Below are 15,460 nucleotides of genomic sequence, written 5' to 3' on the forward strand. Positions count from 1 at the left end.
ATGGGTTTCGCAGAACGTAACCCCATCGTAAATCGGGGACCACCTGTATTCCTATTCACAAGTCATTCGGAAGCTGATCCAGGTTATTCGTACCGTATAAATTGTCCACGGTCACTTCTTTAAAGACTAAGTACTTGACTGATGCTCCCATTTCGGTGCACATGCACAGATGCAGGAAAAATTTCTGTTACGTTATGTTTCCTGAAGATCCGGCACCAAGCTAAACCCATTGGCCAAATTGCCATCCATTGCACTACACACTGAATATCGATAAGCCGGCGCTGGGTTGATTTGCCGAGGCAATAAAAGAGGATTCCATTTAGACATCAAGCTGTAAGAATCCGTGCTTTAAAAAAAGTATTTCTGTTATTATTTTACTGTTAATCGTCTAAAATTACCCAAACGTAGAGCGCAGGCTCCTGCCACGATTCGCTGATCTTGTCCGAGGCTAATTTAGCAGCATTAGCTAATGCTGACACTGTGGAAGAAATCGGGCGAGCCCGAAGTCAAATCACCAATTGTCCGTGACAAAGGAGATTTCCGCTCACTCGGGCTTTTGCATCAACGCAAAGACCCCCTGCGGTAGGCGTTCACTAGACATGCATCACATCTCATGTCCGGTAACTGAACGGCAGACTCATCTTCTACGGCCTACCAGCAGGAGGCGAGGTGAGACGGCAGTGCTGCACAGGGCTCATCCTTGAGACCCCACCTAGTAACTGAAACCTGCTGTCCGCCGCAGGCCAAGGATGAATGGGGCCCCTGTGCTGTCTGATTCACCAGGGAAAGTCAATACATGTAGCCGCCGCACGGCTGACACCCATCTGGCAAAGCGCCGCCGCAGTCAAGACAGCGCAAGTTAACCATGATTGAACGTTGCAGAAAGCGCAGCCTGCAGGAGGCTCTGCGAAGGCATCTGCCACTCATCCTCAAAGACTGACGTTCAAAGCTCATGCATTAAAGTCATTAAATCCACTCCCAACACAGACACACACTCCACACCTCAATGCTAAGATATGAACACCTATCCTTCAGGCAGGGTTTACAGCACACAGGCACACAAACCCACAAGTTGACACGGGATTATTAGTATCGTCACCCCCCGCCTCTCCAAACCGCTCTGAATATTCTCCTACTCCTGAGTGTTTCTCAAGGTATTCTGCACATTGTTCACACTGCCATCTGCCAAACTGATAGCGGTTGCCTAAACTGAATACCCAAAATCAGCAGTGCCTTTTATATTCAAATAAATATTTAAATTATCTGGGGTGTTAGAAATAACACTGTTTGGAATAACCAACTCAGTTTTATATTCAGGGGCTCGTCTTGATACTGATTTGCCTCTCAAAACTAAAGTGAAGTCAGCAGAGCTTTGACTGTGTCGTGATGATCCAATATTTTTGTCACAAAAGGACATGAAAAAGGGAAATGTATTTATTATGTGTTTATTGCATGCGAATGGTGGACTGGAAAGGCTGTGCAATTTTGTTTAATGCATAAATATACATATCAGTGACATTAAATTAAAAAATTGTGTGATAAATTATGTGTCAGGTGGGGAATATTCGGAAAAGACTCAGAAATTTATGGTTACATACTGGATATGCTTCAACTAGTTTTGCACTCCAGGCAAAAATAATAATGTACGTTTTATGCATAATTTTGGCAATGCATAATTTTTCTTGATTCTGAATTAATCTGAAGATTGAAATGGAGAGTAACATAGTAAAAGTAAGAAAGAAAGAAGAAGAGAGAAAAAAAAACAATGCACTGACAATAAACTCTTCAGCGTTTGAATACATTCTTGAAGAAACTACTATAAAACTCATTATATTATTTATTTCTAAAGGGCCATTTCATGAAAACACATTACTAGCCTGTTTCACGTTTTATTCAAATGTCCGTAATTGCAGCTCCGTATATAAAAACCCCACATGAATATTTCCATTGCTTGTATGCAACAAATACATTTTGTTCATTTAGTGTGAATAACAGTAGTAAATAACATCTTCTCCATTTTTTTTCCATAATGATTTATCATCGCTGTTCTTAATTTTTCTCTGAAGTTTTAGCTAATTTAATCTAGAGTAAAATCCCTGTCATAAGATTATTGGTTTGGTGACATTTATGCACAAAATCATATGAAGTCATTTTTAAAAGAGATATTTTTATTTGTAAATGCTAATTTTTCAAAATGTATTATTAAATGTATTATCGTATTAGTCACGTTCAACGTTAATGTATTAGTCACGTCTTGAGGTAATTTCAATACGGCATTGCCTGAAAGAGGAATATAGTTTTATCGTGTTTGCCCGTCTCTTTCACCTTTTCAGGTACGACTTTGTCGAGATTGAAGAGCCCGGGGAAGCCACTGTCTTGGGTCGCTGGTGTGGATCACAAGCCAAACCGGGAAACCAGGTGTCCAGAGGAAATCAGATTAGGATACGCTTTGTGTCGGATGAATTCTTTCCGTCAGAACCTGGATTCAGCGTTCGCTACTCCTTGCTTTCTGTGGTAAGCATTGAGTTACAGTAGGTGAACGGACTCCTTCTTAAGCGTGTTCAGTTACAACCTGTTTTGCAGAGGGAAGCACCTGGTTTTCAGTTCGAACATACGAACAAGGCTCAACGCTTTTGCTGGGGATGCTTTCTGCCTTTCCAAAATGTATCTCTGAACTCTTCATGTCACGATGCTGCTTTTATCCAAGAACCCCAAATAGAGAACGCTGTGAGAAGAAGTGTTTTGGTATTCGTGACAGACCCAGAGTCCCGCCATCGTTAGCTCAAGCTCAGCATATTCACCGTTGCCTTGTTGACCCGCCAACTGAATCGGTTCCTCAATTAATCCTGCCAAGTGGGAATAAAAGAGGGATGAAAACCATGGCTCTAGAGCACAGTCCTGCACTCAGGTCGTGTCCCTGAGAAACCATGGTGTCGCCTCTTGTCTTTCCCATCCCAGACCACACACAGTGTGTGTCCCCGTTTCCTTGCAAAGGGCCTGGAAAGAACTCGTGAGCCATGCCCTTCCTGTTTCCCTCTGTCGCTCTGGAGTTGTATGCTCTCACTCTGAGCATATATTTTAAAAGTGGGACTGCTGGTAACATAGCGGCTAGAGCTGCTACCTTTGGTCCCAAAGGTCGCAGGTTCCATCCCCCCATCCAGGTGTAGTATCCTTGAGCAATGTACTTATCCTAAATTGCTCCAGTAAATAAGTGTAAATTCCTTAATGTTATAAGTCACTTTGGAGAACAGTGTCAGCTAGATGAATAAATTTAATGTCCAATCATGTGTTATGCCTCAGGCCACATCAAGTCACAGACCCTCCTGGCAATGAAGGACAATGAACTCAAGTTTGTCAAAAGGAAGCTTTGTTTTAGAAAGAACAGCAATAGCACATGACTTACACAAGAAAGCAGAAAGCAGTCAGTCACTGTCACTGGTTGCTGCCAGCCGATGATTATTAACTTGCGTAGCTAAATCGAACCCGGGTTTCTCGTTAATAATTTACGGAGAGAATATGGTTTATTCGCCCTCTTTGTTTCTGCTGTTATCTTACTCCTTTCTGCCCGCAACCCCGTGGCTCTTTCATTAATGTGTACGGTGTTTGAAATATTGGCTCAGTGTCATACGATCATGTTGGGTTAAAGGAATTTTGGTCCAGACTGTCATGATGTTATCTTACTGTGATATTATCTTATATGTGCCACTATGCTGTAAACAAAATTTACATTTACATGTCATCGTGCCAATGTTTTTCTCCAGAATGCTTGGAGTTTTTCTTTCAAGATTGTGGTCAATAAATTAGATTTTTGACTTCAGAATTTCTTAAAATAGCAACCTAATGAGGAAAATAGAGTCATAACGCTATACTATGGGCTACGGCAGTAAACATTCATTTTGTTGTTTCAGAGATTATTCAGAGAGCATTGGGTCATAGCTTTATTATACTGTGGTTTCTAAAGGAAACTGCAAAAAATAGAAATCGAATAGAAAAAAGTTTTCCAGGGAGCACATTTTCACTAAAAATACTACAAACCACAATGGCACTGTAAATGAAACAATTTTTCAAAATAATATATTCTATTAATTTAAATACATGAAACATACAGTGATTTAATTTTACACTTCAGTTTCATTTTGTCAGTCTCAACCGGTACATGTTTTGTGCTAATTTCTTTTCTTTGCGTGCAGAACCATTTTATCTTATTGCAGTACCAATCAGTAGCGACGGCCAAGCAGCTCACATACATCACGAATATTGCTTTCAATGCATAGTTTGTGCTCCAACAAAATGTTTGAGAAATTCATCAGATAACACACAGGAACCACAGAGCCTTGTGAAAGTTCCACTTGTAACCAGATACGTCCATTGTAAACACCCCCCCCCCCCAAAGTGGAATGTTGTTTACATTTCGCAGGTCCCCGATTTGTGCATTTATTTTTCTAAGTGGTATTTGTTCTGCTGTGTTTGCTTTAAGAAATGTTATTCCACTGAAAGGAGGTGAGTTTTTGCTGGGGTTTCCAGCGTATACATCAAAAGAACGTCGCTGGATCTCAGCTCCTATTTTTAGCGCTGGTGGGGGACGATACCCGTGGAACGTGTAATTTGCTGCAGTGCTCGCACAAAACCCATACACTCTTTTTTTTCAGGATTTTGCCTTTTATTTTTCACATTTGCATATTATGTCATTTTTCTTGAGCAGACTAGCATTTCAAGTGTGATTAGGAACAACAGGCTTTATGCATGTAGAAAAGGTTATTGACTGTCCATTGCTTGATGCCATTGACTATGAAGGACCTTTGTATCTTTTATTTACACATATATATAGTTTTTTTTTTTTTTTTTTCTCAAATTTTCAGGTAGGTTGTCAGTTATCATGGCGATGCAGGCTGCTTGCGACTCTTTGATTTCATTCTGCAGTCCTGAGCTTTCGGTCACAGCTACAGTTATATAACCAATATGCAGCACTGAAAGCTGCATGTTTTTTTGGTGTTTTTCGATGCCCTATATGCAGTTTGCACTCCCTTTATATACCTTTCAGTCTACAAAAAATGTCTAGAAAAATTGGTTTTGATCATGAGAGAACTGAACCGCAGAGGGCAACTAATTTTAAAAGACCAAACGTGAAGCAGTTGAAATCAGCCACGTTGTGCCATAAATATATAATTATATAGTTTAAGAGCAACCAGAAAATTGGATAAGTCGATGATTCAGGAAGAACACATTGATCACTGTTTACGGTGTGATCATAAACTATTTACTATTCCCAAGGTCAAGTCCTATATAAACTTGTGAGAAGTCACAAAGCAACTATTAGATCATACACCTCGACAGACAGAAATGAAAAGGAAGTGTTCCTGAGCGGCTGACAAATCATTAAATATCTTTTGTGTTTCTTTTGTCAGATTGCAGTTTCAGTTGCAAAACAAATAAATAAAACAAACACTGGCTGTGGGAAAAAGATATGAGTCATGAAATCTCTGACCTTTGCCTTACACATATACATATCTACTTCCTAATCATCGTTGTATTAATTGTCAACCCCCTTAATCTGGAATGAATGTTCCCACATGCTGAAATAGTCTGAAAGCCATGAGCAGGCGCAAAGTTTTCATCGACAAAAGTTTTGCGTATCGCTGTTAAATTTCAAGGGGGCTGCGGTGGAGCAGCGGGTTTGGCCAGGTCCTGCTCTCTGGTGGGTCTGGGGTTCGGGTCCTACTTGGGGTGCCTTGCGACGGACTGGTGTCCCGTCCTGGGTGCATCCCCTCCTCCTCCAGCCTTGCGTCCTGTGTTGCTGGGTTGGGCTCCAGCTCAGGACAAGTGGTCTCAGACAGTGTGTGTGTTAAATTTGACCACTAGATATGATGCACTAAAAAGGTGTGATTTTGACACACCAAACATTAACTGTATGCGCGATTAACTGTATATGAACATTAACTGTATGCGATTTAAAATGTGATGCTGGTTTGTTGTCTTTTCACAATGGTTTATGGCACAAAAGTTGCCTTGTCATGGTGTAGTCATGACTCAAACTATTTGTTACATGAATACATAAAATAGTTTATGATCACACTGTGTATTATGCAGTGGCCTCAGAAAATATACGTTTTTATTTCAAAACCGATTGACCTCATTTTTGTTGCTCGGCAACACGCAGCACCCCATAGTCCATCCATCGTCAACAACCGCTTGTTCCGAGCGGGATCGCGGTGATCCGGAGCCTTACCCTGCAACACAGGGCGCAAGGCTGAAGAGGACACACCCAGGACAGGACACCAGTCCATCACAAGGCACCCCAAGCAAGGCTTGAACCCCAGAACCGCCACACAGCGGGTACCAGCTGAACTTGCCGCACCACCACACCCCCTACACCCCATAATGACAAAGTGAACAATACTTTGTTGGACCACCTTTAGCAGCAATAACCGCTGCGAGTCTTCTTTGGCATGAGTCTACCAACTTCACACACCTGGATTTGGGAAATTCATTCCATTCTTTCTTGCAGATCCTCTCAAGCTCTACCAAGTTGAATGAGACTGTTGGGCTTCAAATCCCTCCATACACTTTTTGTGGGGTTCATGTTCAGGCATTGTTCTGAGATAGATTTTCAGAAACTTGTTCCGAAGCCACTCTGGCACTGTGTTGGCTGTATGGTTGGATCACGGTCATGCTGAAAGGTGAATTTTTGCCCTACTCCAAGGTTACATGCTCTTCAGCAAGCAGACCTCTCGGTATTTTCTCTTTTCACCTTTTGCACAATCCTGACCAGTCTCCCAGTCCCCGATGCTGCAAAGCATTTCCACAACATTATGCTGTCACCACCGTGCTCAGATGGTTGTCCTTTCGGCAGGTTCTCCTTTCTGTACACATAACTCTGAAGCTTTGTTAAAGTTGCCATTGGGTTCTTGGTCACCTTCTTGACCTGCAACCTTCACACCCAAAATCCCAATCCCAAACCTAGGTCTAGGAGGCATCTTCGCAATTCCATCTTAGCCTGTTCCATTTGGCAATGATGAAGGCCACTTTACTTCAGGGTACCTTCAATGCATTGCAAATTTTTTTTTTTACCCTTTTCCATATCTATACATCAACAATCCTATCTTGGGGTTACTCTGCCATGCACTGTGACTTTGGGGGCTGTATGAAGACCTGTGTGTCTTTCTGAATCATGTCCAATCAAGTGAACACACACACACACACACACACACACACACACACACACACACACACACACACACACACACATCTTCTGAACCACTTGTCCAATACAGGATCACAGGGAACCGGAGCCTAACCTGGCAACTCAGGGCGTAAGGCTGGAGGAGGAGGGGACACACCCAGGACGGGACGCCAGTCCGTCGCAAGGCACCCCAAGCGGGACTCGAACCCCAGACCCACCAGAGAGCAGGACCCAGTCCAACCCACTGCGCCACCACACCCCCCTCCAATCAAGTGAACTTGCCATAAATTTGCAATGATGCTCTGGAGACATGTTAAAGATAATGAAAAGAAATAGAATGCATCTGAGCTCAGTTTGGAGTATCATAGTAAAGGGTTTGAACTCTACTGTAAATGAGAGATTTCAGTTTTTCATTTTTAATAACTTTGCAAAAAATTCTAAAAAAACACGTTTTCACTTTGCCATTATGAGGTATTATGATACGGATGATGGCAAAAAAATCTATTTAGTCCATTTAGAAATAAGCTTATGACACATCAAAGTGTGGAAAAAGTGGAGGGGTCTGGGTACTTTCTGAAGGCGCTGTACACTATGAAAAGGAGAGGGGAAAAAATAAAAATGTGTGCGTAGTGATCTCATGAATATAATCAGAGGGAGTGAGTCAGTAAGGCTTACCAAGGTGCCGTGCCAATGTTTACTGACAGAGTACACGAGAGGTAACCCAGATTGCTTATGCCAAGCATGGCTTTCCAAGTGCATTCCGCCATCCTGGTAGCTCTTGCAAACAGCAGCCTTCTGTTCTTCTGCGGTAAACCAGTGCTACTGGAGCTCTGGGCTCTAGGGCAGCACTGGGTTTATATTTAAACAGCAATAATTCCTTTTTACCACTTCCATGAAAGGGAAAAATATAATCCCAGCTGTAACTTTTTTCGGAAGGGATTCTAGAAACACCAAAGCCAGGCAAAAGGTTGTTAAAACACTTCACCACAGACGAAGGATTTACTTTGGAGGGAGTGGAAATAAAAATCGTCTTTCAGGCCCCAGCTGTTAGTGGCTGGCCTCGATTCTACCCTTCACTAAGTAAGCCATTGTGCAGTAGCAGTCACAGCTTCTCAGTGGTGGGACTGAGGAAAAGCGGCCATCCTTCAACCCTTTTGGTCCAAAGAGGTTCCCCTCTTCTACTTTCTCCCAGGTCGATGTATTGAGGTTGCGATATTTAACCATTTATGGCACTTCAATTTGCGGTAAATGCTTGTTGAGTAGAGGGGGTGCGGTGGTGCAGTGGTGCAGTGGGTTGAACCACAGTCCTGCTCTCCAGTGGGTCTGGGGTTCGAGTCCCGCTTGGGGTGCCTTGCGACGGACTGGCGTCCCGTCCTGGGTGTGTCCTTATGCCCTGTGTTACCGGGTAGGCTCCGGTTCCCCGTGACCCCGTATGGGACAAGCGGTTCTGAAAATGTGTGTGTGCTTGTTGAGTAAATGGTGAAAAATGTTTTGATTCGAACATTAAACCATCCAAAAAACTTGTTTGCTTTCCTGTCAGAAGGATGTGATGGTGGCAGTGAATCCCACAATGAAATCCAATGCCGTTTTCCCACTTTAATTACACACACACACACATTTTCAGAACCGCTTGTCCCTTACGGGGTCACGGGGAACCGGAGCCTACCCGGCAACACAGGGCGTAAGGCTGGAGGGGGAGGGGACACACCCAGGACGGGACGCCAGTCCGCCGCAAGGCACCCCAAGCGGGACTTGAACCCCAGACCCACCGAAGAGCAGGACTGCGGTCCAACCCACTGCGCCACCGCACCCCCTCTCACTTTAATCATCTAACAGTAATTTTGTTATATGGTTACAAACCAGTCCTCATCAACAATTACTTTGTGTTAGATGTACAGTATGTATATATATATATTTATAACAAGTATAAATATTCGCCTGTGTTTATATATGTGTGTATATGTATAACAGCAATACATTGTTAATAATGCATTTTTCATGAAGCCATGATGTATAATGACTGCACTTTTCCTGTTTGTAAAACTAATTAGAGAAGCAAGTTCAAGTTTCAAGTTTCAAGTTTCAAGTTTATTGTCATAGGTACAAGTACCATGTACAAGTATCATGAAATTCTTCTTGAATGCTTCTCCACAGACTATGGACAAGACAGAGACAATACAGATACTGTAACAAACAAAACAATGACAATGACAGTCATGAGTAACTCTAATAGCAATGACAATAAATAACGGTAACAGTAATAAGAATAATACCAGCAGACAGCCAGGGAACTCAGAACGTGAGAGCGAGAATCAGAATGCGAAAACTTCAGTGCTTTCAGAACTCGGAAAAAAAGTGTCTTTCACAGAAAGTAACATAGCAACCAAAAGTCAGCAGTTATACCTTGTTAACGGTCCGATTATCGTAAAAAGTTTGGTTTGATTTGCGTTTTGACTGTACAGTGCTAGTCAAAAGTTTGAGTACCCCTGCTGGAAACTCATGTGTTTTTTTGTGAGGCTCTCGCTTAACAAGTTCGATCAGGAAATGAGCTCTGCAGTGATTCTCAGAGATTTGGAGTCCTTGTGCTTTGCTTCGCTTCTACTCTCTGTCTGGTTTTTCCAGTGGCATCACTAGGGGGGCGCGGAGGGTGTGGGGGGGTGCGGACGCACCAGGTGACACCATCGGAGGGGGCGACACCAAAATGACTGTAGAAAATTTTTGTTCAGCAATGTATTATTTTTATAGAAATATCCCTGTAGTTATAAGAACAAAACATTTTTCGTAATAAAGCCCAGCTGACACGTTTAAGTATACCTACATAAAACTCTGTGCTCATTTGCTTTTTGAACCTTTCCAATGCGCTCCGCTCACAGCTCTCATTGTTATACAGTTACAACTACAATTACGGCGAGGCTCCGAATCACGTGGTTTCGTCTCCAACGCACTATAAACACGCGCTCTTGTTTTCGTCACCGCCGCTGTTTCTATTGTCGCTGATTTTGTCAGACTTACAGGTGTTTTAGCTAGAATATTGTGGTCATTAGTATTTGTGAACCTCTATCAATACGTTAAAATAAGCATAATTTTGATGTAGTTCTTAAACGTTTTTACTTCAAATTCTATTGTTTTCTTTCCAAATTTTCACTTTAGCCACATGATGAATACATTTAGGCTATGTGTGTATGATATTGTAATTTAAAGGTGTAATTTTAATTTTGCTCGTTGTTTATGTCACTGCTATTGCCGTTACATTCAGCGAAATAGGGGAATCGCGATTTACGAGTAACATTAGTGGAAAAAACATTACAAAGGATTCTGTATGGTCTGGTACAGGAGCAAGTCCATGGGGGGGAAACACCATGAGTTACCGCACTGGGTGACACAACCCTAGTGACGCCACTGGGTTTGTCTCATGTAAGTATTGCCCAGTCTGCACTCAGACTTTTCACTGATACTAGATATTTTCCTCACCTCAAGATCACCCTGACTAGGCCGGGGTCACCTCCGGACTCCCCCGATACACCCCCCGGTTTCTCAATAGCAATAGCGGCACAGCAATCACCTTATCTGGAACGTTGAAATATGTCGGTGCTGGTTTTGCCATGCAGTGCTTAAATATTTCACCACAACATACTCCAGCAAAGAACTACTTCAGCATGGTAATTTTTCTTCAAGCCGTCAAGTAGCCCTTCAGTGAAACATTGCTCTAGATAAGGCTTGACATTCCGTTGCAATTATTTCACAGAAACATTGCCAGTTTTAGACAACTTAAATGGGGGATAAAGGGAGTATGACATCACTTTTTTTGGTATTTTAATCCCAGGCGCCCTTTAACTTTAGACCGAGTTCCATATGAAGCTTTTCAAAAGTATACATGGATGTTGCTGTTTTATTAAAAATGTTGCACCCGCATTTGGGCTTGTTTGTTTTAAAACCTGCCTTTTTCATAAGGCTTCCCATTTCTTATTCTTTGCTTTAAGTTCTGTCTTGTCTGGCTACGCCAATTTGCGCTTAACGTATTTCAGATGTTTTGCGTAAAATAGAAGCGCTATCTGTAAATAATGTGGATGCCGGGATTTTTTTAACGGAAATCTGGCTTTACGTAAGTCAAATTTACGTAGGTAGAGGTGTGTCTGTACTTCGTTTAGAGAGAGTATTATCCATTGGACCTCTGATCTGAGTGATGTGACATGAATCTCTGTACAGTGTACAGAAGTCACGGTATCCAGCAAAGATGAAAAACTACAAATCTGAAATGAAGTGGATGGAGCGAGAACTGTGATCTGCATCGTGTGATTTTAATTGTAAGATAATTAGAAGCCTCTTTCTTGGTCTTCCAACTGCCAGCTGACTGAGAGGCAAGACCATGGATCCCAACACATGTATATTTGCCAGAAGAAAGCTGATGTTGGGGCTGCAACATGTTATTAGAGCTGCACTCATTAGTTTAATTACGAGTTTTAATTTATTCTCACTTTAGCTCATTTTTCCATATACGGAGATTTAGAAGGAGCATTTCTGCCTCCTCTTTATGAAATGAAAACTTTCATTTTCATCAGGTTACAGTTAGGATTAGAAGTTCACCTTTGAAAATAGGAAGCCACCATACGTGTGTATTAGGCAAGGAACATAATTACTATTTTGGCATATCACTTCCAGAATATAAACTCAATAGTATGTTTACAGTTCTATAGGATAAACTAGGTTATTTTTAATTAGGTCATATTTACAGCTTCCACTAAATCCATTTAGAGGAGGTGGGGAAATAACTCATAGAGCTAGAAGTTCTACCAGCAGTATTGCAAATAAACTCAATTCCAAGGTGGACTGCAGCGATGGGACAGCTGGTAGTGTAGTGGTTAAAGGTTGTTTCTCTTGATCCAAAGGTTGCAGGTTTCATCACCACCTTTGCCTCTAGTACTCTTAAGCAAGGTACTCACCCTAAGTTGCTTCAGTGCAATACCCAGCTGTATAAATGGGTAAATAATTGTTAGGTTGTAATAACTGTAACCTTAATGTTCTAAGTGGCTTTGGGGAAAAGTGTCTGTTAAACGTGTGAAGATTTTAAAGCATAGTGTGTTGAAAGACATTGACCAGATGAAAAATATGAAATGACCTGGATTTCAGAATTGCAGCGTTTGGACTAGAGTCAGATCCAGTTATACTGCTGACACAATGAGGCTTTAATAAGCTGTAGGTGCACCTCAGGCTCCTTAGTTGTTCTTGTTGGTTGTGTCAGACAGGGTTCAGTGATTATTCAAAAATTATTGAATAAAACCGGTAGCGATGCAGGTGGCATGATGGTGCAATGCATAGCACTACAACTTCACAGGGCCTGGGCTGCTTGGACATAGGTTTGAATCCAGCTCAGTCTATGAGGAGTTTGCATGTTCTCCCAATGTCTGCTGCTTTCAGTCTTTGTGCATTCTCTTTTTAACAGAGAGTTTCAGAACCAGAGGTCACAGTGGCAATGCCAGCACCGGTGCATAACTTAGAGGAGCTATCTGAAACAGTCGCTGGCTTCAACACCGTGGAGGAGGTGATGAAGTATCTGGAACCTGAGCGATGGCAGCTCGACATGGAGGACTTGCACAAGCCAACGTGGCATGTGCTGGGAAAGTCCTTCATCCACCATAAGAAATCAAGAGGTACTTTTCTTTCTTTCTTTCTTTATGTTGCAGCCCTTCTTCCCTTTAAATACAAGAAGTGAGCAGCAGCCCAAGGGTCACTGTGTTGACTGCACGGAACTGGGTAAACAGGTAGAATGTGAAGACTGGCTGATTACTAACTGGAGGTGATTAAGTTGATGTTACATGACACAGTATGCAGGTATACAGTTTGTAGAATCATAATAAAATGTTCTGGTTCTATAAAATGGGACAGCTGGTTGCATAGTGATTAGAGCTATTGCCTTTAGACCCAAAGGTTGCAGGTTTAGTTCCCGTCTCCAATTTTGTAAAACTGAACAAGGTACTTACCCTAAGATTGCCCAGCTGTATAAGTAATTGTAAATTCCTTAACATTGTCAGTTGCTTTGGAGAAAATGATCTGCTAAATGAAGGTAGAGTTAGGAGAAGCAAACATGGACACAGCGGAAAATCACACACATATTTTCAGAACCGCTTGTCCCAAACGGGGTCATGGGGAACGGGAGCCTAACCTGGCAACTCAGGGCATAAGGCTAGAGGGGGAGGGGACACACCCAGGATGGGACGCCAGTCCATCGTAAGGCACCCCAAGCGGGACTCGAACCCCAGACCCACTAGAGAGCAGGACCTGGTCCAACCCACTGCGCCACCACACCCCCCTAGCAGAAAGTCAATTAATATAATTTTTTTTAAAGTTCTTCTGTGAGTGATTTGTTTTCCGATTGCTTATGTGGAGAACATGTGCAGTGAATCTGGAGTTATATAACATGTGAAATTAATTATGATTAAACGGACATTCAAGAGGTGTCTCCAAACACATTTCCTTAGCTCCCACTTTCCCCCTGAATTTCTGACTGCTCCAATGTCAATAAAATGTCATGATTATCTTGGTATTTCTTGTCAATCTCATATGCAGCAACTTGTGTAATGTGTACCTGCCAGAAAAAAGGATATATTTGAGAAACCTATTGCGCAATCATGTGTCCACATCTAAAGCCCATTTCATCAGCTGTGAAACATACTTTACTTCGTTGTATATCACTTTGGAGAAAAGCATCTGCTAAAAGAGTAGTGTAAGTAGCGGGTGGCACACAGTGCCTGGGTGGTGCAAGAGAACATGGGTTTGATCCCCGCTCAGTTTGTGTGGAGTTTGCATGTTCTCCCCGTGTCTGCATGGGTTTCCTCCAGGTGCTCTGGTTTCCTCCCACAGTCCAAAAACATGCTGTTCAGGTTCACCCATAGTGTATGAGGGACAGCGAGAGTGTGTTCTGCTGATGTGTGGATGAGTGACCCAGTGTAAGTAGTGTATCTAGCAGTGTAAGTCACCATGGTGAATAAGGTGTGTAGGCTGATAACACTACATAGAGTTCATTGGAAGCTGCTTTGGAGAAACGTGTCTGCTAAGTAAATAAATATAAACCTGACCAGAATGTGTGTTGTCTGTTGGTGTCCATCCACAGGAGCTGTGGACCTAAACCTGCTGAAAGAGGAAGTGAGACTGTACAGTTGTACTCCCCGCAACTTCTCCGTGTCCCTCCGTGAGGAGCTGAGGAGGACGGATGCCATCTTCTGGCCCAACTGTCTACTTGTCAAGCGCTGTGGGGGCAACTGTGCCTGCTGCTCACACCGCTGCCATGACTGCCAGTGTATTGCCACTAAAGTCACCAAGAAGTACCATGAGGTAAGGGTGGTGCTCTCAGGTATTGCTCCAACATCTTCCTTTTGGGGATACTCACAGAGATGAGTTCTAAACTGCACAACTCTTTCTCTCTAGGTTCTTCTGCTGAGATACAGAGGCGGAGGGAGAGGCCTTCAGAAGTCTCTGACGGATGTTCCTTTGGAGCATCACATGGAATGTGACTGTATATGCAAGGATGATTCAGACTGATTAGAAAATGGCTTCATCTACTGACCACTTAAAACAGATCTGCTATCAATGGCTGGCTTGCAGTTGTCACTGCTGAAAAATGTATAACATGAGTACAAAAAAGACACCAATTAACTCCTACTGTCTTCTTGTCGTTTTAAGGAAAAAAAAACACTGGGATTTTTGAATTCCTGGATGAATTGAGTTGCCAAGGTACGGCAAGACTTTCTGCATTCCACAAGGAATAAAAAAAAACATGGATTAAGGAGGATTATTTTTGTGTTAAATATCTCTGGAGGTGGTGGAAAAAGCTGGCAATTTCTGACTCCGAAAGACCAGAAAATATAAGGACGTCAGGACGATAATTCAGGGCTTAAAGATTCAGGCTGCCCTGGTTCCATTGTTTGAAAGTTCCAGACTGTACATAGTAGCGCCCCCCGTGGCTCGTTGCTGGTACTGTGCTTAACTAAGCCTCTGAAAAACGAGCATCTCATTGACTCTTTCAGTCCCCGATGCTCTGGTTGCCAACTTACTTCTCCTGAACACAACGGTTATTGTGTATTTAATTATCCTTAAGCAATGTTTACAGGTATGTCAGACATGGCTTTTGTTTTATTTTGGTTTAATTTTAAATCCGTAACAGGGAAATAGGATAATTTGGAAATTTGCTTCTTTTTTTTTCTCCTTTAGTGCTGTTTTATTCTCTCTAAGAAAATTTAACATGACTTTTTACAGACTTTGATCAGTTTCATATTGTAATATTTT

The 15,460-nt window shown here is 42.3% G+C and overlaps 1 protein-coding gene across 1 annotated transcript in view; it reads left to right on the plus strand.

The window, feature by feature from the left end:
• pdgfc (platelet derived growth factor c) overlaps nucleotides 1-15,202 on the plus strand; it is a 31,035-nt gene extending 15,833 nt beyond the window's left edge. Inside the window, exons 3-6 of the mRNA XM_018746223.2 lie at nucleotides 2,334-2,514; nucleotides 12,621-12,828; nucleotides 14,289-14,509; nucleotides 14,603-15,202. Coding sequence (XP_018601739.2) covers nucleotides 2,334-2,514; nucleotides 12,621-12,828; nucleotides 14,289-14,509; nucleotides 14,603-14,716 — 724 coding nt within the window. The 3' untranslated portion in view covers nucleotides 14,717-15,202. The remainder of the gene's footprint in view (nucleotides 1-2,333; nucleotides 2,515-12,620; nucleotides 12,829-14,288; nucleotides 14,510-14,602) is intronic.
• The last annotated feature ends 258 nt before the right edge of the window (nucleotides 15,203-15,460 follow it).

This window comes from Scleropages formosus, chromosome 5 (genome assembly GCF_900964775.1).
Source record: "Scleropages formosus chromosome 5, fSclFor1.1, whole genome shotgun sequence".
Lineage (NCBI taxonomy): Eukaryota > Metazoa > Chordata > Actinopteri > Osteoglossiformes > Osteoglossidae > Scleropages > Scleropages formosus.